At 37.0% G+C, this 27,795-nt stretch overlaps 1 protein-coding gene across 7 annotated transcripts in view; it reads right to left on the bottom strand.

Moving 5' to 3' along the window:
- The window catches only part of UTRN (utrophin), a 487,285-nt gene that overhangs the window by 38,098 nt on the left and 421,392 nt on the right, over positions 1-27,795 (bottom strand). For all 7 annotated transcript variants that reach the window (XM_053904408.1, XM_053904406.1, XM_053904407.1 and 4 more), the window contains 5 exons: positions 22,923-23,124; positions 16,773-16,858; positions 12,678-12,835; positions 11,023-11,189; positions 9,822-9,933 (listed from right to left, as the gene is read on the bottom strand). In XM_053904408.1, coding sequence (XP_053760383.1) covers positions 9,822-9,933; positions 11,023-11,189; positions 12,678-12,835; positions 16,773-16,858; positions 22,923-23,124 — 725 coding nt within the window. The remainder of the gene's footprint in view (positions 1-9,821; positions 9,934-11,022; positions 11,190-12,677; positions 12,836-16,772; positions 16,859-22,922; positions 23,125-27,795) is intronic.

Below are 27,795 nucleotides of genomic sequence, written 5' to 3' on the forward strand. Positions count from 1 at the left end.
GGAAAGGGCAGAGAGAGAGGGAGACAGAGAATCCTAAGCTTGAACATGGGGCTCGAACTCACAAACTGTGAGATCATGACTTGAGCCAAAATCGAGAGTCAGACACTTAACCACTGAACCACCCAGGCACCCCTGAGATTTAAACTTGATACTTTGTAGTGCTCAATTTTGTCATTGTTGTGAAATTAACTTTCCTAATTCTGGAAAGCTTCTCTACCTTCACAGAGCTCCCTCTTCTTTTGCTTTTGTGGAGTATTCAAAAATAGGGTACTTGAGTTTGATTTCAGGGTCCTCTTCCCTTGCCCTACTTTAGATTACCCATTTTTCTTTCTTTCGTCTCTGTTGCTCAGACCTGCTGTGTCAGTTTCATTCCTAGCAGTGTGTCCAGTGTGAGGCTATTGCTGGAAGGAAGCCCTGGTGGGTCAGGTCTGAGGACTCCAGAAACCCACCACCCCAGAGCCTTCAGACCCTCCCCTCTGGGCTCCTCCCAGTTTCACAGTTCTCCCAAACCAGGCTTTTGAGCTTTCCACTAAAGACCTGTTGTCTATTTTGCGGTTCTCCTGTTCTCAGGCACCTTGCCTCCTTTTTTTCCTCTTAAAGATAATGATATTCTACAGGTTTGTGGCTGGGTGGTGGCTTGTTTGGGGGATACCTTACTACCTAGTTTTGGTGTAAATGTAGTCCAGGGGGTTAGTTTTATTGTCTAGTTGCTCTCCTTTTACTTAACTAATTTAGAAATGGGAAGAAAATGACAGTCAAAAGATACTGAAAAACTCTAAAGCTACTTCTACCACCATCTGCCCCAAATCTTCTGGCTTGACTTTTAAAATTTTTTAATTTTATTTTTGAGAAAGAGAGTGAGTGAGGGCGAGAGGAGTAGAGGGAGGGACACACAGAATCCAAAGCAGGCTCCAGGCTCTGAACTGTCAGCACAGAGCCCGACGTGGGGCTCATACTCATGAACTGCGAGATCATGACCTGAGCCAAGGTCGGAGGCTTAACCGACTGAGCCAGCCAGGCACCCCCCTTCTGGCTTGCTTCTTAACAAGCACAGAAGAACTTATATATCCAAACGAGGACTGTCTTTCCAACTGTCATTTCTGGAAAGCTAATGAAGGTGAGTCACTGGGAAAAACATCTTAAAACTAAACTTACACAGACAAGTAGGCACGTGAATACTCAAAATTATACTCCCCTCCACTGTGCTGCTATTAAGTAGCACAGAGATAATGATGAAAACTTATTTGGATAATAAGAAGTAATTAGTTCTCAACTTGCACCCCACCAACTAATACAAATGAATGCATAAAATACAAAAACATGTTGCTTGAATTATAAAAGCTACCCTGGGGTAAGTCTATCCATGTGACTCTACCAAAACCTTAAAAATTCCTGTGTAAGCTGGCATCAGATGATTTTTCACTCTTGAGTTCTATTTTGCCAACCAAAGTTGGGAGTATTTTAAATTTTCCTTCATTTTATTCCTTGACTGAGGACAAATATAGACATCATATAAAGCAAAACTTAGAGCTAATCTTTTACTTGTGTTTGTGTATCTATATATAAAGGCATGTGTATTATTCTACATATCACTGTTCATATTTTAAACTGTATATTCTTATTATAAATGCTGATACCTATGTATTATTGAACTTCAAAAACATGGATATATGACTGACAGTCTTTTCCTTCTCATTAATGTGAATTAAAAGGAGCAACAAGGCTGAGGTAGAAAAGAATCTAGAATTTAGAAATGTTAACCCTCATAACATAGTCAAGTAGATCCTCGAATAAATTGCTTTACTACTTCGGCTCAAAAAACTCCTCCTATTAACACCAAGGATCCACAAAGCAAAAAATACAAAGGACTATTAACAATGATGTCAAATCAGCTAGAGGCCGCCAAAACATCCAACTTATAATTACTTGGCAATTTAAGCAAAACATCAAAAACGACTGCAAATAAACAAGCAAAACCATATTTATTTAAAATATCCCCCAAATGTCTTTGGCTCATAACTTGGATGGCAATACCTACTCTTGAACAAATACTCCGAACATCAGAGCTTTAACTGTTCACTACAAAGGTGAGTAACTTCTGGACCAAGTAAAACAAGGAAGTACAAAGAGGAAAACCAAGGTTCTATAAGAAAACAACACAGCCATTTGGCACATGAGTAGAATAATTAAACATCATTGCTTGGATTGTGCACAAGTGTAAAAATCACTGTTGAACAGCACCATCGTTAGCAAGATTTACTTCTTAAACATAGAAGTCAATAATCCCAAATGCCACATGCATACTTCTAAGGAGTACATTTCATTATCACAGGACTTATCTTAAAGACATTCCAATAGGGGTTTTTTTTCAATTGCAAAAACAACTTCTCGGCATTGATTTAAGTTTCATCGATTTCAACAAGTTGAAATTCAGATACCTTGAATTCCACGAATAGGATGGAATTAGTAAGACAAGCTTGGAGCCTTTCAAGTTCTAATGGAAAAACATGAAACTAAAAAATTAGCATTAACAGAATCACCATGGGGTCAAGAATAAGTAGGGTAATAAGGCACCCAAAGGAAAAAGGATGTTGTCCAAGCTTCGACTTAAGAGCTAATGACACACTCTAAATGCACTCAACTTCCTGGGAGCACACGGTAAGGGGAGCAAGAACTGAGAAGCCACATCAGGATGCCGAGGTTACAGAAGTGGCAATGATCCTGCACATTTAGCCAACTGGCAAACATCTCACGTCTCATCTGAAGAAACAACACTGCCAAAACCAAACGTCACTAAAGCAATGCACAGCTTTCCTAAGAATGAGCCAGCATTTTCTTGTATTTGATTTTGATAGTCTTACAAATACACTGATGCTGGCAGGTAGGTGGAGGGGAGTGGACAGAACAACTAATTCTGGTGTTTCCCATTGTTCTTGTCTGCTTCTTGCTAACAACATATAGTTGGTTTGTAAAGGAAAAATGCGATTTCACTTTTAACTTTTTTTTTTCACTTTTAACTTTAAAAGAAAACCTTCTCTGTTTTTTTTTTCTCAGTAGAAAATGGGTTCTTCTACAGTTTCTAGAAACACTGAAATACGAAACTTTGGTGTATTTCCCCATATATTAAACAATGTTGGCAAGAATATGCTTGAATCTATTGCTTTAAAAGTAACATGCATTTGCTTAAAAAATGCAATACAAATGTGCTTTAAGTGTCCTTAGTGTAATAAGCTGTTTCCCATAGCAGTATGTTTTTCCTGTCCTCCCCCTCTTCTTATCAAAATCTCAATGAAACATCAGTGCAAACTAGTCCTGTCTAAACCTTGCACATACGCAGAGAATTTTGTAATGACTCTACTCCATCAATTTGAATACTGGAATAGCTGATGTTGCTGACTTTTCTAGCAATAAAATTTTGCAAACATCCCATCTCTTCTCCCTAAGCTAACACGTCTCTCAAACCATCTGCCTATCCCCACTCACGCTTCAGTTCTAATACCTGTATTTGCCAAAGAAAAAGCACCCTCATTATTGCCTTTCTCCATTTCTCCTTTTCTCTATGTGGACTGCACCACAGTCCCTTACCAGATGCTCACAGCCTCTGCCTAGTTACCTTTCTTTCCCTGTTATCATGGACTCTGCATTCTTTGACATATAAACACATTCCCCCACATCTTATTCCTAACAGGAACTGCATGCAACCCATCTCTTCAGTGAATCCTGATGTTCCTGTGATAACAATGTCTCCCCCACCATCCTCTCTCCATGACGGGCTGTATCACCTCTCCCCCACAAAGGCCAAGAATAAAGGTTTACAGCATTTTGCCCTTAGACTCAATCTTCTCACCAACTAAAACCAATGTCCCCATCCACTCCCCTTTGACTGTACTTGGCCAGGCACAGCTGCCTGTCACTTCTAGAGACATACTGATGATCTTCTAAATGCCATCTGATCTCAAAACCTTTTATGTTCTACATTAGCCACATATTGGGGTATGTTCACACCTCAGACCTTGTCATGACTCAAAACTGTTCAGTCCTAAATCTCTAACTTGGAAAAAATAACCACCCTGACCCTTGCCCCTACTTCTTCAATATGAATAAACCTGTTCTTTCCCCCCATGATCTTCATCTTGAGCCTTTCAACCCCATTTGGGAGTTCTTCAGTATGGGGACAGCTCAAAGCAATCCCAATATCATTAAGACCTCTGAATCATTCACTCCCTTGGCCTCTGACTACACCTACCATCGTTTTTAATTCCAAAGCGACTGAGCAATGATGGAATCAGTGCAAATCCTTGCCAATTAGTCTCAGCTACACTCCTGTTGCAACGTAGCAATCAATTTGCTCATCCCTTGTTGACTCATGCCTGCCCCCAGCAGCAATTCCAAACATTTTCCATTCTCCTTAATATTTAACCCTATCCAGCTCTCTCTTACTGTCAGCAATTGTATAAGCTCTTATAGATCATATGTGAAATGCACCATCCTCTCTAATTTAAACGACTATCTTTTACATGTCTTAACATACAAAATGGTTTATAATTTGAATTAAATTTTGGTTATTTCCAACAGGAGCACACAATCTTCTTTTAAAAGACACAATCAGGGTAATTTTCACTATGAAATTAAATGATTACAAACTGTTATTCTAATAAAAAAGAAATTTAAAATCTAAACATCTTTAATAGAAAATGTCACTATTTTTTAAGTAAATAGTAATCCCTGAATTCAAACATGTAGTACACAGGTAACAAGAAAAAATTTTGTTTAATCCACAAACTTAGTCATTTTTAAAAAATACATCAACTTAAATTTCTCCACATGGAGGTCTTTTCTTTCCTTAATTACATTTTCACTCTATCTCCAAGTCCACAGCAAAATGCCTATATACTAGAGCACCCAACAAATAAAACACTCCAGCAAGCATACAGAAACCAGTTAGCTAATGCACCTAATTATGTATATTTCTCTAATGGAGTAAAATCACTAAATCCAGGCCACCAACTTTGAACACACCACCTTTTCTATGACTTAGTTTTCTCTTTAAAATGAGAATGAATTAGATGATCTCTTAGATCTTTTTCGGCTTTAAAATTCTGTAATTAGTGTTTATAATATAAGATATAAGCTCATTTAGCCTTTATGAGCCAGATTTAACTAAGCATAGTAAGAAAAGTGCAAGATTCATTTCTGTCCTCAAGGAGTTAAAAAGAGAGTTGAGGGGGCCAAAACACCACACAGAAAATAATACAAGATAACAGACAATCCAGTATGTTATCAGAGTCTTCCTGAGGGGAAGCCAGAGAAGGTAGGGAAGATTTTACACACGATGTAAAAACTGACACGTTTTTGTGAAGGGGTGGGATTTGGAGGGATGGAGAGACAAGAATTAAACAGAATTTTTGTCATGTTGGCTGTTTTAGATGAATTCTACCTGAGCCTAATCACAAACCTCTTAAATGGACAAAGTTGGGTTATACAGTGGTAGAGGGAAAGACAAGTTTAAAAAAGACATCTGCTAGAGAAAGAAGAACTCCACTTCTGTCTATAAATGGTTTACTAACAATTTCAAAAAATGCCTTCATACATTATGATAGAGAATTCACACACCATTCGTCTGCTTACATCCAAAGATAAACATTGTCACAGTAAGCTGATATGTTTGAAGAAATATTTCTGGAGCTTTGAGGGTTTAAAATAAGCCTTCAGAAAACTTTCAACAACAGTCACTTGTTACTGACTAATGAAGTCAGTAATATGACTGGAGCATCATCCCAACCACAAGTGGAGATGCGCTATGAGAAATGCAAACACCAGGATCTGCCAAGAAGGTCTGATCCATTTACACACAAGCAGTGGTTATTACTGTATTGAAAAATTCACATTTCAGGGCTGCCTGGGTGGCTCAGTCGGTTAAGTGTCTGACTCTTATTTTGGCTCGGGTCATGATCTCATGGTACATGGGATCAAGCCCTGTGTCAGGCTCTGCGCTGACAGCACGGAGCCTGCTTGGGATTCTGTCTCCCTCTCTCTGCCCCTCCCCTGCTCATGTTCTCTAAATAAATAAATAAACATTAAAAAAAAAAGAAAAATTCATGTTTCAGTTCATTTTCTTATTTTTTAAATTTTATTTATTTTGAGAGAGAGAGACAGAGAGAGAGAGAGAGAGCAAGAGAGAGCAGAGGAGGGGCAGAGAGAGAGAGAAAGAGAGAGACAGACAGAATCCTAAACAGGCTCTGTGCTGTCAGTGCAGAGCCCTATGCTGGGGTCGAACCATGAGATCATAACCTGAACCAAAAGAGTCAGAAGCTGAACCAACTGAGCCGCCCAGGTGCCCCTTGAGTTCATTTTCTAAGGCAGACAGCAAAAGAGTTTAGGGAATGTTGGGTAAAAGACAGATGAAGTATAAAAAAAGCTTACTTAAGGGGTGCCTGGGTGGCTCAGTCAGTTAAGCATCCGACTTTGGCTCAGGTCATGATCTTGCGGTTCATGGGTTTTGAGCCCCACATCGGGCTCTGGGCAGACAGCTTGGAGCCTGAAGCCTGCTTCAGATTCTGTGTCTCCCTCTCTATCTCTGCCCCTCCCCTGCTCATGCTCTGTTTCTTTCTTTCTCTCTCTCAAAAATAAACATTAAAAAAACAACAACAAAAAAGCTCACTTAAAAGAGAGCAAAAATCCAAAGAATGTGGATGAAAAGAAAGAAAATTTGGAGAAGAGTTCACGTAGTCATTCATTACTATTAATTCAAGAGTATACTGTTCAAAAATTCAATTTGAATTTGAATTGAAATATATTTTTAGTCTTTCTATCAAGGGTTGTGGGGTCAAATACAGAAAATAACCTGTCATACGATATGATTTATGAGCAGGTTGTTTATTAAGATCACTACACAAACTCCAGAAAAGGGGCAAAGGACCTCCCAAAGCACATTGGCAAAAAGGAAGCCACCCCTTACAATGCAGGGTAAGCTGTGATCTTAGACATGACAACAATGGCTTTGTAAAATCCAAGTAACAAGAAAAGCTTTGGGTAATATACAGAATTCATTCAAAAATGACAGTTGGAGAGTGAAATACATCAGTGTATCCGTGATTCTCAAGCCAAATGACTGCTGTTGAAGAGATGCAGATTTCAAATTGTATGGGTATTTTGCAAAATCATTAGGAATTGTTGTATTTAAGACCATGAAAAGTAGTAATTTTATATACATCTTTACTTATTTTATACATCTTGAAACATGTAGTCATTTTTATACATTTTTAACGTATATTTACTTTGTGATATTTCCTACTTTGACATTAACTTTTTATAATCAGTTTCCTAAATGCCTGGATCTAATCATGCAATTATATATATTTTAAGTTTATTAATCTATTCTGAAAGAGAAAGAAAGCATGATTGGGGGAAGGGCAGAGAGAGAGAGAGAGAGAGAGGAGAGAGAGAGAGAATGAATCCCAAGCAGGTTCCATACTGTCAGCACAGAGCCAGATGCAGAATTTGAATTCATGAACTGCAAGACCATGATCTAAGCCAAACTTGGATGCTTAACCAACTGAGCCACCGAGGCACCCTATCTAATCAAGCAAATATTAATACTATACTTCTCTCCAATGTCTTACAATGACCAACAGGGTTCAGCACAATCTGATAACCCCCTTTTTCTTTAATCTCAACTCCTACCACTCTCTCTTTTGTGGAGGGAGAAATTCACTCTGACAGATACACTTGTTCCTTTCTATTCCCGTGTCATTCCCCCCTTCTTTCTTTCCCATCTGCATGAATGTGTGACTTGTGCAGTTGCAGGGGTCCCACACTCACAAGCTCCCTAAGTTTGGCTTAGTGCTCTGCTGTTGCCATGCTGAAAGTTGTAAGACAGTTTGAACAAGGGGTTCCATATCTTCACTGTGTGAATGACATAGCTAGTGTGACCTCTTGTGGAATATACTCCACTTTCTTCTGTGCTCCAATCATGCCAAACTCTTGCCCATTTCCAGACTTCGGTGTCTGCTGTTTCTTCTCTGAAATACCTTTCGACTAGTTCTTTACGCAACTGATTCTTTTTCATCCTTCAGTCTCAACTCAAATAATTTCTCAGGCCAACCTTCCCTGATTTCTTTATCTAAAGTGCCTCCTCTAATCTTCTGTCTCATTATCCAGTTATTTCTTTAAAGCCTGCTTACTATAATCTGTAATCATCTCATTTATTTGTTTCTTTGTTCCTTGTCACACATCCCCTCCTCCTAAATGGAAAGTAGCAGGAAAGACTGTAATCTTGTTTATCTTGGTAGTACACTGATGAATTAGAGCTGAGAGCAGCGTCTGACACAAGGTAAGTGCTCAATATTTATTTGTTGACTGAATAAATATGTTAATCATAGTAATAAATGGTACTTCATAAATTTTCTTGGGGGATTTTTTTTCCTAGTTGAAGTTATTATGCACTATGGGTATTTCATCTATTATAATTCCATAGCATTTTCTAGAGGTTTCCTCTCCATATGTGGGGTACCTATTATTTGAGATAAGATACCTAAGACTGTGAGATTTACATGTGTATATTTTGTAAGTATTGCTGCCTTTCTGTCAATTTATAATCCAAAGAAGTAACTCAATTCCCTAAACAAAAGAAAATGTATAGTCTATGAATAAATTTTGGTTTACTATTTGGAAGGAAGCTAAAAAATAGCTGTTGACAGAAAATGGAGATACTTCAGAAAAAAATAGCTTTAAATCAAAGGAACAAGAATTGGTATCCAATGCTAGCAAAACTGGAATATTAATAAAATGTGATAATAATGTAAAGTAGTATAAACATCTTTTGGAAATAAGTTGACATGAGGAATTTTGGCCATAAAAATACTCATTTCATTGACCTAGATCATTTACTTCCAGTGTTTTATTCTATGGAAATGTAATTTATGCAATATACAGAAAGAGCTATTTTCACAAAGATATTCTTGAGTGTTGTTTATAATATCAGATAGTTGAAAACAAAGTGTCCAAATACTTTTGAGAAAGTGGTTAAATTTTAGTAATTCACTCAAATATTCTGTAACTAGGAAAAATCACACTGTGTGACAATAGGGGGTAACACTACCATACAACGTGTTCAGTGAAAAAAAGATGAAAATAACGTAAATATAAAAATAAATCTGAACAAAATCAGAGATTTGATTTGATTTAGGAGCTAGATTTATGAATTTTTTTACTTTTTTACATTTTCTACTTTTTTGCTAATATAAATACATTTAATTACGAATATATATATATATATATATATATATATATATATATATATATATGTATTTTAAGTGGGCTTCATGCCCAGTGTAGAACTCAGCACAGGGCCTGAACTCAAGACCCTGAGATCAAGACCTAAGCTGAAAACAAGAGTCTGACACTTAATCCACTGAGCCACCCAGATGCCCCTGAAAATACATTTTAAATGTGTCTAAAAGAAACATGGTTTCTGAACATATAGTATCATTTTCAATGTAGGTCAGTGTGAGCTCTTGAAAAAAGGTCCCTAGCAAAAAGTTAAGTTTAAAAATCAAAACATAGATGTACACAAAATGTAACAGAGTAATTTTCCTGAAAAAAATGTAATTATTTTGTATTAATGAATTCAACATAAATGTATTTGTTGAAAAGAAAACAAAACCACACAAAAAAATTAGTTAAGTAACCTTGGAAGTGATTTTTTTCCATAAGAAGTTAAGTCTAAATGAACAGAATAATTTTGACATTAGTTAATTCAAAAGCAATATGTTGCTAAAAAAAAAAAAAAAAACAATAATAGGAAGGGGCTCAGTACTCACAGGTATACAATATTCCACCATTGGGTAATGTAATTTGTGACCTTTTGCTGTTCGACCAGAAAAAAAGCAACTCTGGCAGACATCATAGTTAAAATGCTTGAGGCTTCTATACCTAGAGAGAAGAAAAGAAAGTTCATTGGCTTGTATGTCTATTATTTAATCCAAATCAATTATTTGTGGTAAGGAATTACTTTCATCCAAATCACCATGGAAATAAAAGGCAGACTGGCCACAAATGTGGAATTTTTCTTAGTACCTTAGCTCCAAATTAGGGCCAGGAGAATCTTGAATTTCACAAGGGAAATTAACAAAACCACCTCCCAAGTGGAAAAAAAAAAAAAAAGCAAAATTTGGAATTCAAGTCTCTAAAGCATGTTTCCATCTGTTTCAACATGATGAGAAGACAAATACCCACGTCAGAAGACTTTCTGTAATGTGTGAATGGGAATGCAAATGGCAGAGAATTAGAATCATGTTTATTAGCTTGACACATCCAACTTTTATAGCATCAGTAAGAAATGAATCTCAAAATTTCCTGACAAAGCTTCCTCCTGTGAAGGTGAACAGTAGGGTTCATCAACTTCACATTAGAACTGGGCAGAAGTAACAAAGTAATCAGATGATTTCTCACTATTTAAATGATGCTTTCTGGGGGTGCCTGGGTGGCTCAGTCGGTTGAACATCTGACTCTTGATATCAGCTTCTGTCATGATCCCAGAGTCATGGGATCAAGCCCCACGTCGGGCTCTAAGATTCTCTCTCTCTCTCAACCTCTCCCCCATTCCCCTCCAATTTTTCTCTAAAATAAATTTGTAAAAAGTGTTGCTTTCTGCTTACTAAGTTTGATTCCAAAGGCCTTACAACATCACCGAATCCTATCAGAGCCATGTACGTATAATGAGTCATACAATTATCATGCATGAACGTTTCTGGGATCTATATGAATAGAGATTCAGAAAAATCTCTGTTTCTGGGGCAAAGTGGTATAACAATAATAATAATAAAAAGATAAGTTTCATGTAGTGGCTATAAGAAGGAATGACATTTTCAGATAGATGGAATGAATATGCTAAGCATCCCATTTATTGAGGACACAAATCCCCAGAGGGAATCAGTGGGAAGGGATGACGGACATACACTGAAGTCACAACAAAACGACAGAAAATAGTCTTGTGCCACCACTGGAGACAGATCGTCTCACCTGAACCCAACAATTGGACATTCTTTACAGATGTTGCATTTGGCCTGATGTTTCGCGGTTTCGGCTGCTGCCACTCGATGTAAAACCGGTAGCCAAACCATGGACTGTGGCTCCAGACGCATCCAATCTATAAACTCTTTCACACTTATCTCTGGCTTGTTGTTATTCTGGTAAAGAAACAAATATATGGAAAGTGAAGAAAATGTCTTCATTTAAATTGCAGCTGGTGTTGTATTATAATCTTCTGAGAATCTACATGAAGTGAAAGAAAAGTTATAAAACTGTTTCCAGGCCAGTTAAATTACAAAACGTTAAAGGTTCTTCATCGGACAGAAAATCTTAGAATTTAAAATTAGAAAAAGCAGAGGTTAGGGGCGCCTGGGTGGCTCAGTCGGTTAAGCAGCCGACTTCAGCTCAGCTCGTGATCTCGCAGTTCATGAGTTTAAGCCCGGTATCAGGCTCTGTGCTGACAGCTCAGAGCCTGGAGCCTGCTTCAGATTCTGTGTCTCCCTCTCTCTCTGTCCCTCCCCTGCTCATGCGTGCTCTCTGTCGTGCTCTCTCTCTCTCAAAAATAAATTTAAAAAAAATAAAAAAAAAAGGCAGAAATTATACAGGAAGGAGAAAAAAACTCAATACATTAAGAGACTCAGATTAAAAAAAAAACAAAAACCAAATCACACAATTCTAGTACTATCTTCACATAAACATTTTAATCCTATAAAACTCATTCATTTAATCTCTCTCCTGCTTTTGTGAAGGTCATCTTATGAACCAGTACATGGGAGAATCATATTTAGAATTTTCATTTGGTATTTTTTATATCTCTAAAACAAGTAAAAGGGCCATTATAAAATGTAATAACCCATAACATCAGTACTCCTTAAAGAGATGGTGTGAGCATTTTTTTTTCTCAGCAATAATAAATCACTGGATATGCTTTGGCAAAATATCTGTAGCCTTTTCCTTTACACATACGTATAACATCAGTAGCAACATTTCTAGAATGCTTTTATATACAGCAAGCATTAAAAAGAATTTTGAGATTCGTATGGAAAAAAAAAACACTAACCAATTAGTTCTATAACTCGGTATGTAATCATACTTTCATGAGCATCGTAAGAAATCAGAGGAGATTCAGGTGAATATAGTAAGGACACACAACCTCACCTGAAGGGCTCAGAGAAGGATTTTCAGAGAATGTGAGATTTAAGCAAACATCCAAAAAAAGAATAAGGATTAGCAATGAGAATGAAGTTTGTAGGTGAAGGGTAAGGAAGAATATTCTAAACAGAGGGCACATGACCAAAGATGCTAGGGCAGGAATGAAGGATGTAAATAAAACTGCGGGTGGAAAGCAGACAGCAAGAGGATGAGTGGTAAGAGGTGAGGGCCGGGACAACGTCAGGGCCAAATCATAGCACTCTCATAGCACATTTTAAAGATTGAGGGTGTTATCCATTGACAAACAGTAAATCTCCTTGAGGAGGCTGCTGTTCCTTGAACCATGTGCTTGAAGAAGTAAAACGCATGCTTAAGGGATGGTACCCAGCGTCTTCTACCATGTGGGTCCAGCCCAAGTTTCCCCTGCCAGTTCTCGGAACATCCTCAGTACCATTCCTGGCACATCCTACGTTCCAGGGATCCCTCGTGTTTACCTGCTGGAAGCAGCTGCGAACACTGGGTTCGATATTACTGCCCCCAAAAGCTGCTACTTCGCCCAGCTGACGAGGGATCTGGATGGCATCATGAAGTAACAGGCCAAGCTGCCTCTGGTCACACATTTCTGTTGGTCCCGCCACTTCCTTAAAGAGATCTGTGAGGAGGAGAGCCAAGAGGGTAACTTCCATCTGCTTATACCGTTCTATGTAAACAATGTCTTTGGTTCTGTCATTTAAATGATGTAGATTAAAAAAAAATCAAGTGGACACGAATCACGTTAGTTATCTAGGGAGAAATTTCAGGTAAAAATGATCCACTTTGTCATAGAAATGAATACTGTTTTTGGAAAGGAATTTCCAAGTTCTGAAAATTCAAAAATCGCAAAAATTTGAAATGCTTTCCATGTGAAGTTTTCCAAGAACAGAAAGAAGGGGAGTAAATACTTACTTGATCCTAAAAGCCATTTTCAAACAATATCTGGCAAATGAATATCAGACCAAAATGTATCATTTTTGTTTTTTGGGTTTTTTTTTACGGGAAATAATGCCAAATCTAACACTGTTAACAGTGAATTTTCAGACAACTGAACCAAGCTCAGTAATACTGACACAGTGACTATAATGAAATGTCACCTTAATTATAAGCATACATACACAGAGAAAGCAAACCTAAGTAAGATAAATTTAATTTCTATTACCATTTGTTTCGTTAGATTTGGTTAGAGTTCTACTTGTTTATTTTTCTCTTATTCTAACTTTTTAAAAAATTTGAGTATAGTTGACACACAACGTTACATTAGTTGCAGGTGTGCAATACAGCAATTCAACATCTCTATATACGCGATGCTCACAAGTGTAGCTACCATCTGTCACCATACAATGCTGTTACAACACCATTGACTATATTCCTTATGGTGGACCTTTTACTCCTGTCATTTACTCATTCCCTAACTAGAAGCCTGTATCTCCCACTCCCCTTCACCCATTTTGTCCAAGCCCCCACCCACCTTTACTTTGTTAAAAATAAGACTATCGGGGCGCCCTTGGGTGGCTGTTGGTTAAGCGTCCGACTTCAGCTCAGGTCATGGTCTTGCAGCTCGTGAGTTCGAGCCCCACGTCGGGCTCTGTGCTGACAGCTCAGAGCCTGGAGGCTGCTTCACATTCTATGTCTCCCTCTCTCTGCCCCTCCCCTGCTCATGCTCCGTCTCTCCCTCAAACATAAATAAACGTTAAAAAAAAATAAGACTGTCACAGCCAGAAAATATTTATGCAGGATTCTTATGATTTGCATTTGAAACCCATTCCTAGGAAGAGACATCCTAAGCAATAATGTTCTACACAGACAAGTACACGTTTCAGTGACATCAATCACGCCTAACTTTCTTCTTTTGAGGAAGACGGTTGTACTACTATGCTACCACGAAGGTAAAACTACACACAAAACACAAACCGTAAGATTCCTTCTCATTTTGACATACTTCTGAATTCTGATATAAGTTCACATTTTGATATTCTAGTCATAAACAAAAAGGAGTATCAGAATGTGGGGACAGGTCACAATCTAAAACTCAAGTTCCAACAAATCACAAAAGAGACGCAAAAGGTCATTCTAAGAGATCTTTGTAAATGTGGTTTTGATAAAGGAAGAAAGCCACTCAGCTATAAGCAAGGTCAGGCAGTTGCTAGAACCTAATCAAGAGATATTCTCAAGAAGGCATGAAGAGAGAAGGAGGGGTCACCAGGGTGAAGACACTGACATTAGCCATTGCAAAATCAATGTGCAGATGACTACCACTTGACTCAGAATAACACCTTTGCCATGGAGTTTGGAGAGCAAATTGTCTTCAATATTAACCTAACAAAGGAAATAATAATGAGGAAGTGTTCTGATGTCACTGGGGAAATCAAAACTGGAATCAGAGTTGCTAAGGACTTCAAATTAAAAAACAAAACAAAACCCCAGAACGTTTCCAAAGTCTCAATACTTACAGGAAAGATTTAAGGACTTCAACCCAAGAGATGTCTTATTTAAAAAAGTCCTAAAATGGCATACTTTATGGATTAAGATAAATATCAGAAATTGCCATTGCAGGGCTTCTACTTCCCTTGCCATAATCTGAAAATTTAATGTTGGATAATACGGAGTATCACATTTGCCAACATTTATCGGAAGTGTGTCCACTGTGTTATGAGTGTCTGAGTACAGACATGCTGAAATACCATCCTCGGCTGAAAGATTATACATTTCAGAAATATGCTTGAAGGTAGGTGCACAAATAAAAAAAAAAACCCTTCCTATATTGTGTAGAATTTGGTTTTTGCTCTATAACTATAGTCACTGTGTTGTAACTCTTTCTTTTGGTCTGAGGTTAGTCTCTGATAATCAACTTGAAAAGGAAAGAGGGAGGGGAAACATTGATCTAGGAAAACAGATCATGCTGACATTTTAAGATTCGTGATCAACTTTGAGGTTGAATTTGTATCTGTTTCAGAGTGAGATGAGAACCATGATGTAAGTGTTACTTTTAAGGAACCCTAAATTCTTTCGGGAACACATGAAAACCCCAAATTACAGAAGAGGAAAAGTACTTTTCTCATACTGGCACAGTGATGCTTTCCTTAACATTTTCCTTTCCCACTCGTAGAAATAACCTTTTTAGCTTTGAAAATGATTATTTTTGACAATTATGATGCTGAAGACAATTTAAATCCTGGATACATAAGGTGCCACCGAACAAAAACCTTCTGCAAAGCTTTTTTTTCTGCATGGTTTACTAGGGTCTGACTCCATCTAGGTACCTCACCTCCTGATCTTACAATCAGTCTTTTGTTTCCTATAAATCCCACATTTCTTTTCAATGACATTCTTGTCAAACTGTTTTAAGAAAAACAAGCCATCTTGATCCAGAGCTGAAATTCACAGCCAAATCACCTCACAGACATTCCAGAAAATAAAACTGTTGAAAAATGTATGTTCACAGAAGATGCAAAACTCAATTAAATGTACAGGACCTGTGATCAAACATCTCCACATTCCTTCTCCCCAAAATGTACGGATATATTCTGTGAAGAAACATCTAAAGACATGCATGGCAGGATCAAGTCACCCACATTTTATGGACAAAATTAAATCAGAAAAATGTAAAAGTGTGGAGACACAGCAGCAATTGCTACAACTGTGATTTCTAGGTACTTTTCACATATTATCCCTAATTGCTTTCAAAGTGAGAAATGTTAGCTTCATCCTTCAGTTGAAGGAAGTCCATTAAATTTTAGCCTCTTGAAATGTGAAATGGGAGTAATATTGCCTCTTAGCTGGCGGTCTTCAGTGGGATCACGTAACCGGCCCAAAGTCACTTAGCCACTAAGTGGCAAAGCTGAGATTTGAAGGCAGATGTCCCTGGCTCCCCAGGCCATCCCTTTCAAAATGCCAAGATGCCCACCCTTCATGAACTGACAGGTAAAAGGATACCACTTATTTATTTGGTGAATTAAAAAAAAACCAGAACAAAATAAAAATATTTTATCACTTTTTATTTTCTCACCCTATAAAATATAATTATTTGTCAATGTCTGTAATAGTTCTAGCCCATCTCGATTTTTTTTGACATTAGAAGTACGCAAAGTTCTCCTATAAATATAGTATAAAGGTTCTAGTCCATCTTAATTTCTTTTCAAGCATTGGAAATATAGACAAGTAGAGAAAACTTGGGCTTTGGAGTCAGAAAAATCTACAATCTAATTCTAGCCCCGTAACAGCCTCTTCAGCCACTGACTGGATTTTCAACCCATCTCAGTAGTCATTTTTTTCAGCTGGAAAACAGAAGTCACAGTGCTTACATTCTGAGGTGATAGAATTGAATAAGATGTATATACAGTTGGTTCTCACTCCATCAAGGCACCTCACCTCATTTCACACAACTCCACATCACTTCTTAATTGGCACCCTTTAGCTAGCCTGGTACATGTACATAAGGGTTAAAAAGAATGGAAACTCTTATTACAAGCAAACCATATAAAGTAAGCTGCCAATCGATTGTTATTATCATTATTATTACAAAAACACTATCGTATAGGAAAGGTCTTACATACATCTGTATTTTTCTTCTAAGAGACCTTTGGAGAGAGACATCAATCCAATCTTCAGACTCTGCACTCTTATTTTTCCAGTTCGACCCCTGTAATTGTAAAAATCTCAATGTGTTAGATGCATTTAAAGCTATAAACAGTAGGCTAGTTATTTCTGAATATCTATTTTTTGAGGGTAAACTATTAAAAAATAATTGCATATTAGAGATGCAATTTTTCTATTCACTTTTAATAATCAATTTTAAGCCGATACCACAATTTCATGACATATTTTAATAGGATGTTTGACCTAGTCTGGAAGAATATGTAGCCTGAAGTTACTTTACATGTAACACATGAACTAGGAAGGAAAACGAAGGTAAAATGAAAATGATAATCATAAAGCTGAAAAAATATTTTCAGAAATACTATGAATTAGAAAATATCTGTTAATAATTACAAATGCAAGATTTAAAATAGATAGCTAAAGGGGAGCTTGGGTGGCTCAGTCAGTTAAGTGTCTGACCCTTGACTTCAGCTCAGCTCATGATCTCATGGTCATGAGATACAGTTCTGTATTAAGGTCTATGCTGGGCATGGAGCCTGCTTGAGATTCTTGCTCTCCCTCTCCCTGTGCCCCTCCCCTGTTCGCTTGTGCTCTCGCTCTCTCTCTCTCTCTCTCTCAAAGAAATAAAAAAGAAAAATTAAATAGCTAAAGCTATATATAATATGCATGTAGCTTAATAAGGCAAGAAAAGGATAATGATATATCTAAAATCAAATGTAAGAAAACTGGAATATTATACTGAGAGCTGATAACTGGTTAAATACTTAAAAACTTACTGTCTTCATAGATTTTTATCTCTGCCAACTCAGTTTTTTCAAATTACTATTGCAACTTAATAGTCGGTGATCTTACCTAGACAGGTGTGAAACCTCTGTTTGAGGAAGTATTAAATTATAATTAAATACAAAATATACTAATTACTCAACACCAGGAAATAGCTTTGTACTATGCCGATGAGGGACTATAATAAGTTAACTAGAAGAAAAATTTTATCTTTAAAAACACAGAGTTGTCTTCATTCTGTCATTTATCAAAGAATTTCAGAGTTGTCTATCAAATCTCCCAGTGTACTTCAGCCTGGGGATGGGGAACGGCGAATGCAGAAACTACAAAAATTTGCAACATGATCCTTGCTATGGAATAACACACAATCCAGAAAAAAAAAAAACCAACCCTCTATTGTTATCTTTATTGTTCCATATTCAGGATCTGTTTTTAGTTTAGGTTTTTAATATCAATTTTCTCAAGATATGTTTCCAATACACAAGTACAGTATACCCAAAACCTATGACTAAATGTCTATGTAACTTTATCATTACATAAAATTTAGTAATTCATCCTATCTCAAAAACAGATAAATATTTGTGTCATGTAATTTTAATTTTAGGTGCTCTTATTATCAAACTGTGTTTAAATCTTGTTCTTCTTGATATTCCTCCTATGAATACTAATTGATATCTTCTATTCTCAAATTATAAATACTCAGGTAAGTTTCTATATATATACCATAACATATAAAGTATAAAATAAATAAAAAAGGAAAACATGCTGAGAGATCAGTAAAATGTATTTTCGAAACAGTCGCTCAATAACCTAGAGTTTATAATCTATATTAAATCACACCCAACAAGCTTATCAAACCCTTAATATGCATGTGCACAACATTCTGAAGTGACTTAGGAGATAACTAACACTTAAACTGAAAATAAATATAGCATTATAAGGAGAAATCTAAGTTAATATACTCATTGCAGTTTCTTACCATTATAGAAATACTTCCAAATTAACCTTAAACTGAACCATGGTACAAATTGTGTTTCTAGTTCACATTTTTAGGTGTTTCCTAATTATCACAGAAAAATAGACTATGTCTGGCTTCTTCCCTCCAAAAATCAGGAAATTTTATTCTCTGGACAGTCAGACAACAGACGTGCAGAAGATAACAAAAGCCTGTGTGGATGGACTGGTACATGGATGTGGCTAAGGGAAAAGCAATCTCTTATGGGAAAAAAGATCCAACTGATGCGTATTAGAGGATGACCTCCGGTCTATGGCGATAACACAAGAAAATGACTACTGAAAACGTCAATCATCCATTCATCACACCATTAATAGTTATGAAGGTGTACTGTGATCCGGCATTGTTGTGTATCATGAGGACCAACAGAAAAGTACAAGATAAAATTCCCACCTGTGATAAGGTCACATACTAGCTAGAGAGGAGACATGAAAACAACAGGAAAAGCACAAGAAAATAGGAGACTAAGCTTTATGCGTGGGAATAATCAAGTACAAGATCATTGTGGTTGACTAGTTATTAATGACTAGTGATTAGTCTGAGTAGTTATTAGTCTCAGTAGTTACAACATATGATAGAAAAGATAAGCCTCAAATCCGACCCTGAAGACATGACATAGCTGGACTGTCCCTAGGAGAAGGTTGATTACCATAGGAAAAGCCTGGGCAAGGGGACAGAGACGGGTGTGAGCATCGGAGACAAGACTTGTTCAGGGGTAGCAAAGACTTGCATCAAGGCTAAATGGTTGATAAAGTTGTCCAGGTTATATGGAACCAGATGATAGAGGGCTTCGATGTTAAATAAGATATCTGGATTTGAGGGAGAAGAGGGACACAAAGAAATTTATTAGTGAGTAATATGACCCAATATTTAAGTATTCGGTTCCCTGACAGTCTTCATAAGTAACTTCTGAAACTAGTTTAACTAGAAAGATATGTACCTTATAAAATTATATCCATCTTGGCATAGTAGAAAAATGAGTTAACACTGTAGCAAATGAGGTTAATATTTTCTGTGGGACAAAAATATTTAAACCAAGCATTCCAGACTGTTGCTTTAAATCATGATTTAAACATTTTTGATTTCTATTAAATTTAGAAGGAAGATTATAAAATGAAGGCTTTTTAACCTGGGAAGATGAAGACTGAGTGAGGCTGTGAACTTATAAATGGAATAAATTTTATCTGTATAGTTTGGAAAGCCTTTTCTACATATAGTAGTTCATTTGCCCTTCATAAATATCTTATGTATGGTAAGCACAGTAGATATTTTTATCTCAGTTTTTCAGATGAGATATTGAGATGCCAAAAGTGCAGTGGTTGGCTGCCAAGCAACCAGAACCAAAAATTTGGATTCTCATCATTCACAAGGGAAGAAAAGATTTTTTTTTGAAAAAAATCATAATATTAGGAGTTGGACACATGTTAAAACTTAAAACAAAAATTAAACTTAATATAACTTATAAAATACTATTTTTCTTCGATATGGTGATACGGCAGAAATAGTCAAGTTATTATCAAAAACCCCGAGTATTAGTTCCCTATCTACCACTAATATATTGCATTGGTGGTTATGGACAAATTGTCTTGTCTCACTGGTTCAGTTTCTTAATCAGTAAAATGAAGAGGGCAGAATGGAAGATCCTCAAAGTACTTCTACTTCCAGAATCCTCTGATCTCCTGGGTGTGTATCACTCATTATTTCAAGAGCCGCCTGAGTATACTTCAAGAGCGGAAAATATCAGTTCTGGCTGTATCACACTACACAAAGTAAGGCAGTTAAAAAATATATGGTTAATGAGTGAATATCAAAATAGCTGAATGAATGGAAAGGTTAGATCGTGGTGCCATTTCCAAAGTTCAGAGACTTATTAGGGTCCAAAATGTCCTAGTGCATTGGATAATGTAGATCATAGTTCCATTGGATTCTCAAAGAAAACTAATGACTTGAAAAGAGTTAATAACTCTTGTTTAGACAAACTGATAAATCACAGTTGTTAGAGAAATTTGGGCAATCAACTCTGGCCATCTGAGACTACCATCATATAATTAACTGTGCTTGTGGGGTTTTCCCCCGCCCTTAGGTTAATTCATGATATTTCTCTCCAAAATAGAAAACCAGACTGAATGCATACACCATTCGGACCCAGCACGATCTTCACTACATTTCTTTGGCATGGAAGGAAAATAAATCCTAAAAGCGTTTTTTCCTTTAAAATGGAAAATTTCAAGAAACCATCTTTCTAAATAAGAAACAGTACTTTAGTGTAGCATTTTCCATGTGTCCACACTTGATGATGGAAAGTGGAAATATGCCAGCATTTGATTCCCTAGAATAGGAATCACAACATTTCACATTCACATTCTACCTTCTCACCTAAGTGGCACTATTCCCTTCGGGCTGTCCAGTGAAAACAGCAGATGTATGTGTTATATGTTATGAGTTATATCCTCCTAAAATTCGTGTATTGAAGCTCTATCCACCTAATACCTCAGAATGTGACTATATTTGGGAGATACAGTCTTTAGAGAGGTAATTAACTTAAAATGAGGTCATAGGGTAGGCCTCAATCCAGTATGACTGATGTTTTTATAAGATTAGAACACAAACACACACAGAAGAAAGACCATGTGAAGACGCAGAGAGAAGGCAGCCATCTATAAGCCAAGGAGAGAGGCCTCAGAAGAAACCCTGCTGACACCTTGATCTTGGACTTCTAGTCTCCAAAACTGTGAGAAAATACATTTCTTTTATTAAGCTACCTAGTTTGTGGTTCTTTGTTATGGCAGACGTAGCAAACTAATGCAGTGTGTTAGAACTGGAGGAGGGTGATTGAACATTTTCTCCAATTCTTCCTTAAATCATTACTCAAAATATGCACCTCTACCTTGCCACTATAGAACTTAATGAACTTCTTAATTAAGTACTGTATGAATTTAGCATTCTTCCCAGGCCATCAAATTAAGTTACAGGCTTTGTAGTTAAAACATTTCATTGACCAGCTCTTTGGATGAATTTACTATATAGAAAATATCTCTTTTGGGGGTTTAAAAAATTGAAGATTAGCTAAACAGTGAATTAATGCCAAGAATCATATTTTACCCTAGAAGTATAAAAAAATCACATTAACACAAAATGTATTAAAAGATACCAGACAGGGAGATAGTAAATCCCACGTTCATTATTATAACTGAGATTCATGCTATCTATCTGTTCTTTGGTGAGTTTCTTAAGAGTCTTAAAGTACACAAAGGCTATTTATTTTTTTATAAAAAAAAAACTTTGTTGTTATATTTATGAATATTGAGAGAGGAAAAGTTTTCTAAACAAAAGGATAAACAAAATTTTAATCAAATCATCCCTAAAGCTATTGTTGTCACCATTTACTTCTTATACAGAATCAATCAGCTGCTAAACGTGTGGATTTATAAACTATCATCTATCTTCTTCCTCTCTAAATCAAATAAGAGGATGAGAAACACAAATTTTTATGCAGCTAATTAATAGAAAATAACTTTTAGGGTCTGAGAGAAAAACAACAATTCTCATTTTCTTATTTCATCTTTGCATACTTTTACCCCCTACCAGAAGAATGAATAATTCCTAATGTTTCAGAAATGTCAGCCCACAGCAGGTCTTTCTAGAATTGATTATTTCACAAATGCACTGTCACATTCAAAAAAGCCAAATTAATGGCGAATGAGTTATGCTGGAAGTTGAGAGTGCTCTTTATGTAACAGTGAGTATCTAATTAAATTACAGATATTAGAGTGTCCTATAGCATAAATTACTTAAAATACCATACAAACACATCACCCCTATTGCAATAAATAAAGCTAATACCAAAAGAGAAATTAAATCCCTTTAATTGCCATTCAAATTGCTCTTAGGTTGTCATACAAAAATTGCAGAGTGGATTCTTATGAGCCAGTCAATTATTTTAACTCATAACAAATATAAATTTTTATCTTTCAAAAAAAGACACACCAAAAGACATTCTGGAAGAAGAAAATAGGACTTATTTATATTAGGTTTCCCCTAGCAAATATGATACGACAAAGTTGACACCATTTACAAACTGAAACAAAATCTTGAAATAATGGGTGGACATTCTTTTTCATTATACTGTTGGTTAAGAGCTCAAATTTTGGAAAGTTATTCTTGTACAACAATTAACATGTATATTTCCACTAAGAGAAGTACTTTGGAAGTACCTTTTCAAAAAAGTCACTTCAAAATTTACACATTTTGCATTATCAACACATTTCATTTGACGATTATATTTTAAAGAGAAAAAAGGCCAACTTACGTGTCATATACGTTGAGCAACCAGTTTAGACACATATCCACACAGAGAGGAACATTGACCAGATCCTTATGCATTTGTTCAAGGCCATCATAAGTTGTTGTCAGACAGTTGATGACGTCTGGAACACTAAGAAGCTGATCATTCTGGTTCAGTTTGTGCTGTTTGAAAACTTCATTTGTTGTATTCAACTCTAAGAGATCCACTAATCAGATGAGAAAAAGGAATACGCACAGGCATTACATTATACAACCTAACAACATTAGAACAAAAACATTTCTAATCTTAAGTATTTAGCTTCTTCAGTTTAAGAATCTACTCTTTCAAGCTAATCTCAATTTTTAAAGAAATAAGTAACATTGATATTCTTATATTTCTAAACTCTTCTTTTATCTGCATCTCTTATTTTCATGCTTTTGTATCTAAACTTTGTTACTTTTCAATCTGATCCCATTTTTTTGCTCTTTGGAATATCAATTCTTCCTACTTTCCTTTTTGACTTTTCTTTTCTCTTAAGGCTCTTTCTACTTTTAAATATAGGAAGGCACTGGGGTGTCTGGGTGGCTCAGTAGGTTGAGTGCCCAACTTCGGCTCAGGTCACGATCTCGCACGCTGTGAGTTCGAGCCCCGCGTCGGGCTCTGTGCTGACAGCTCGGAGCCTGGAGCCTGCTTCAGATTCTGTGTCTCCCTCTCTCTCTGCCCCTCCCCCACTCATGCTCTCTCTCTCTCTCTCTCTCTGTCAAAAGTAAATAAACGTTAAAAAAAATAAAAAAAAAATAATAAATATAGGAAGGCATAAATAAATCTAGTCCAAATAGTAGAACATCTAAAATATGACACTGCTCTTCTAACTCCTGAGACCAACCTGCTCACCCCCTCCCAGTCATCGTTTATATCACTGCCAAACTAATCATTCTGTTTTTCAACATGCACATCATGAGATACAAAACTCACTGAAAATGGTTAAAGAAGTTGTTCTCTACTTCCTGCTGAATCAAACCTGGTCTAGGATGCCCTCCCAATCTGATCCTAACCTGGTTTGCTTCCTTTGATGCTTTGGCATATAGGCCACTGTAGCTACATGAGATTTGAAGAGGTCCACAGTACAGGCCCACATCCATGGGTCTCCATGTATTTGCTCCCACTTCTACATTTCATGTGCAGAACATCTATGGTGGGACTGGCCGGTGCTAGAGCAGGGTAGAGCAGGCTAGAGCAGGGCACAGAAGAACAAGCTGGAGACCCTGCTCTCAAAGATGGCCAGTCAGAGAAGGAGAGTAAGCGTACTACTAAGGAGTGAAAATACAATAGGCGAAGAATACATAGATTTCTATGAGAGCTACTACCATAAGGGAGTAGAAGGAGCCTGGAAAATGCTCCCCTGGGAGGTGGGGATTTGAAATGGGCCTTAAAGGATAAGATGCAAGAGACCATGTAAAGCAAGGAAAGAATTCCAGGAAGACAGAATGTCTTGGGAAAAGACAAGAATTCAAGGAAGTCTGGGGGGGGGGGGGGGGCTCTAAAATGACAACAGCAGTGTGGATGGTAAGTGGCTTACATGTGGGTGGCTCGTGGTTATGGTGTGGCAGATAAGTGGCACTTGAAGGGCTGGCACGTGTGCCCTATGGGAGATGCTCACAGGCCAGGAGGAAGAGTTTTAGACAAAAAGAAGAAAACTTATCTAATTTTTCTTTTTAATCAACTTCTAGTCATTCCATTAGCTAACCGGGAACAGGAAAACAGGAGATTATCAAATTACCATGTACCTGTACATTTATTGAGTACAGAAATGACTTCTAGATCTGAAGAAATGGGTTTGGAAAATTACAGAATCCACATGAATTTAAGGACTGCTCACTGAAATTCCGGCTTTAAAGAATGTTTTCCCTATCTCCATATTGAACTTTTTAATATTAAAAGAAATCAGCTTAGGGAAACTTTTTATTTTAACATAACCATCTATTTCCTCTTTGCCTGACACAAAACTACTACCTTAAAAAATACAATGACATATTTTGACAGTTAAATAAAATGAATGAATAGCTTCCTTCGTATTTATCTATTTTTAACCATTGGATAACTACTAATTTTGAGTTTTTAAAGACATGAAATGTGTCCACTCTAGCTGCCTAAACACTACATAGAATGATTTATTTTTTTCAGGTTATCTACAATGGAAAGGAACTGCTTTAGAACTAGACAGATTAAAATGATTTCTAAAACAACTCAACAGGGAAAACTTTATAAAAAAAGAGAGAAAGAACAAATATAAAACTCACAAGTCTGGACAGTAGGTCAATCCATTTGTTTCCAATGTCAAATACATTATTGGTAAAATGTCAACTAATTATAAAAATAACTTATGTAAGTTTTACATGAGTTAGTGAGAGATGGTATCAGAAAGAAGACTAAGAACCATCTAGAATCTTCAATGTCATTTTCATCCCACTTTTTGGCAGCATACACTATTTTCAATTATAAACTTCCAGAGGGCAGGAGCAAAATTCAAATTCATTCTTCATAGTATTTGACAAAGAGAAGTGCTGAATGACGGCAGCTACAGAACTATAATTTCACACAGATACAAATAAATATATTCAAACACTGCCAAAATGCTCTGAGTTTTCTCAATTCCAACACTAATTATGCCAGCAACACAGCACTGCTATTGTATCCACACATGGCAATAAAGTGACACTAGACCAAATTCCAAAAGACCACTTCCTGGATCGTGCTGCCTTTGCATTTCTTCTAGAAAAGCCTCCTTTGTAACACACTTCGTAGCTGCGACAGTAATGTGCCACATCCCACAGACTATCATGTCTTCAACTTTTAGTGATTTACTTTGACACTTTGCCTTAGTGCCTAAGCCAGGCCATACATCTTCCTGAAATGTGTCACACTTAGGTTCCTTTAAAAAACTGACCACATTTAAATCGCACAAAATTATGATTTTCTCCTTTCCAAGGGAGACAAATGACAGCTCAGTCATGTGGCAAATAAAACAAACAGCAGAATCATTTTCTAACCAACTTTCGGACTTTTTTTTTTTAATCCCCCATATGAGGCACAGGGGATCGAATAGAAATGGATCATACTTCTCCGGTTCTGCAAAAACACACAGTTCAGCACCTGACCTTGGGCTTCCGTAACTCTTCCCGTGTTCTTGGAATCTTTGACCATTCCTTCTTTCTTTTTAAGTTTATTTATTTATTCTGAGAGAGAGAGCAAGCACAAGCAGGGAAGGGGCAGGGACAGAGAGAAAGAGAGAGACAGAACACGAGAGACAGAGAATCCCAAGTGCAGAGCCTGATGCACGGTTTGAACTCATTAACATGAGATCATGACCTGAGCTGAAATCAAGACTCAGATGCTTAACTGTCGGAGTCACCCAGGCACCTGACCATTCCTTCTTAGCACCTCTCCTACCCTCTCTTCCTCAGATATCTCAGAAGGACAGGTGGCACTCAAGGACTTGTATCAGCTGCTTCACTCTGTGACCCTGATACCCTCACTTACTTTTCATTACTTCAGTTACTGCCTTCTCTCTGGATGGCTCCACACTCTGGTTTCCATCCTGATCTCCTACCTAAACTCCTGACCCACACGCCTGCTGTTCTGCTCCCAATTAGAGCTATACTATTCTCTTTCGGGGACCTCCATCTCAGTATGTTGCAAATAAAGATCTTGAGTTCCCGTTACACTGAAATCCAGTAATGGTGTCAGTACCTTCTATAGACCATGACTCTGCAAACCCTGAAATGCCCTGACACTCTCTCCCTTTCACCCTCTGCCAGTTATCAACTAGCAAATCCCCCCAGTCATCAGTTTTCCCTCCTCCTTACAAATCCCTCTTCTCCCTCTTCTCTCCTGCTACCACCACCTGCTGGTTCAGCTCCCATGATCTTTTGCCTGAACTATGTACTTGTCCCTGTTCACTGGATCCTTCCTTCTGCCTTAGATGTTATCTAAACTGGGCCTATCTCCTAGGTCCCACAAAACAGAAAATGGTCTGACAGCACCCTACTCTATAAAAAACAAACATTAAATGTAACATTTTGAAAACATGAGGGACAAACAACCAAAGGAATCAGAAAAGGTTTCATGAAAAAAAGTGACCTTCCATGTGGACCCAAACTGACTTTAAGGACATTTCCAAATACTGAATGGATAGCTCATAACCTATTCCATTTAGACTCCATTATGTTCCCTAAACTCCATCCACACCTTTGATGCTTATGCATAGAAGTCCCTTCCTCCCTACCCCTGAATAAATAGCCACGTGCCTAAATCCTGTGTGGCTTCTAAGGCCTGGCTTATATGCTTGCTAGTCAAGGAAGCCTGCCTTGTTCATCATGACAAAGGGTATCTCTCCCTCTTCTGACACCACTTTCCTTTGGCTTCTCTGTTACTGCCTATTACAAAAAAAAAATTAACTAAGAATACAAAAGAGTATGTATAATACACATGTTTGGCCTAAAGAAGAATAGTAGAACCAATCCCCGTTAATTCGTTACACAGCTAAAGAAAGAGACTGTTACTGGGATCTTGAAAATGCCTTGGGAAATGTCCTTAATTGCCTCCCCTCGTGATCACAGGGAGAACAGCTAATCTTTGCATTTTGCTTTCAGTTTTCAAAAGTATATGTATCCCCAAATCATGCAGCATTTATTTTTTCATTATTTCGAACTATAAATAAATAGAATCAAACTGTACTATATTCTTCTCCACTTGTTTTTGTTCATTCAACTTTACAGTCCCGAGGGTCATCAGATTGCTGATGTTTGCTGCAATATCGTATCACCTTTAGGAATATGCCAAAATTAAACAAATTTTAACAGTAAGAAGTGCTGCCATAAATCCTCTTACACCAGCT

Source organism: Panthera pardus, unplaced genomic scaffold (assembly GCF_024362965.1).
Source record: "Panthera pardus isolate Hobbes unplaced genomic scaffold, ASM2436296v1 HiC_scaffold_17, whole genome shotgun sequence".
Lineage (NCBI taxonomy): Eukaryota > Metazoa > Chordata > Mammalia > Carnivora > Felidae > Panthera > Panthera pardus.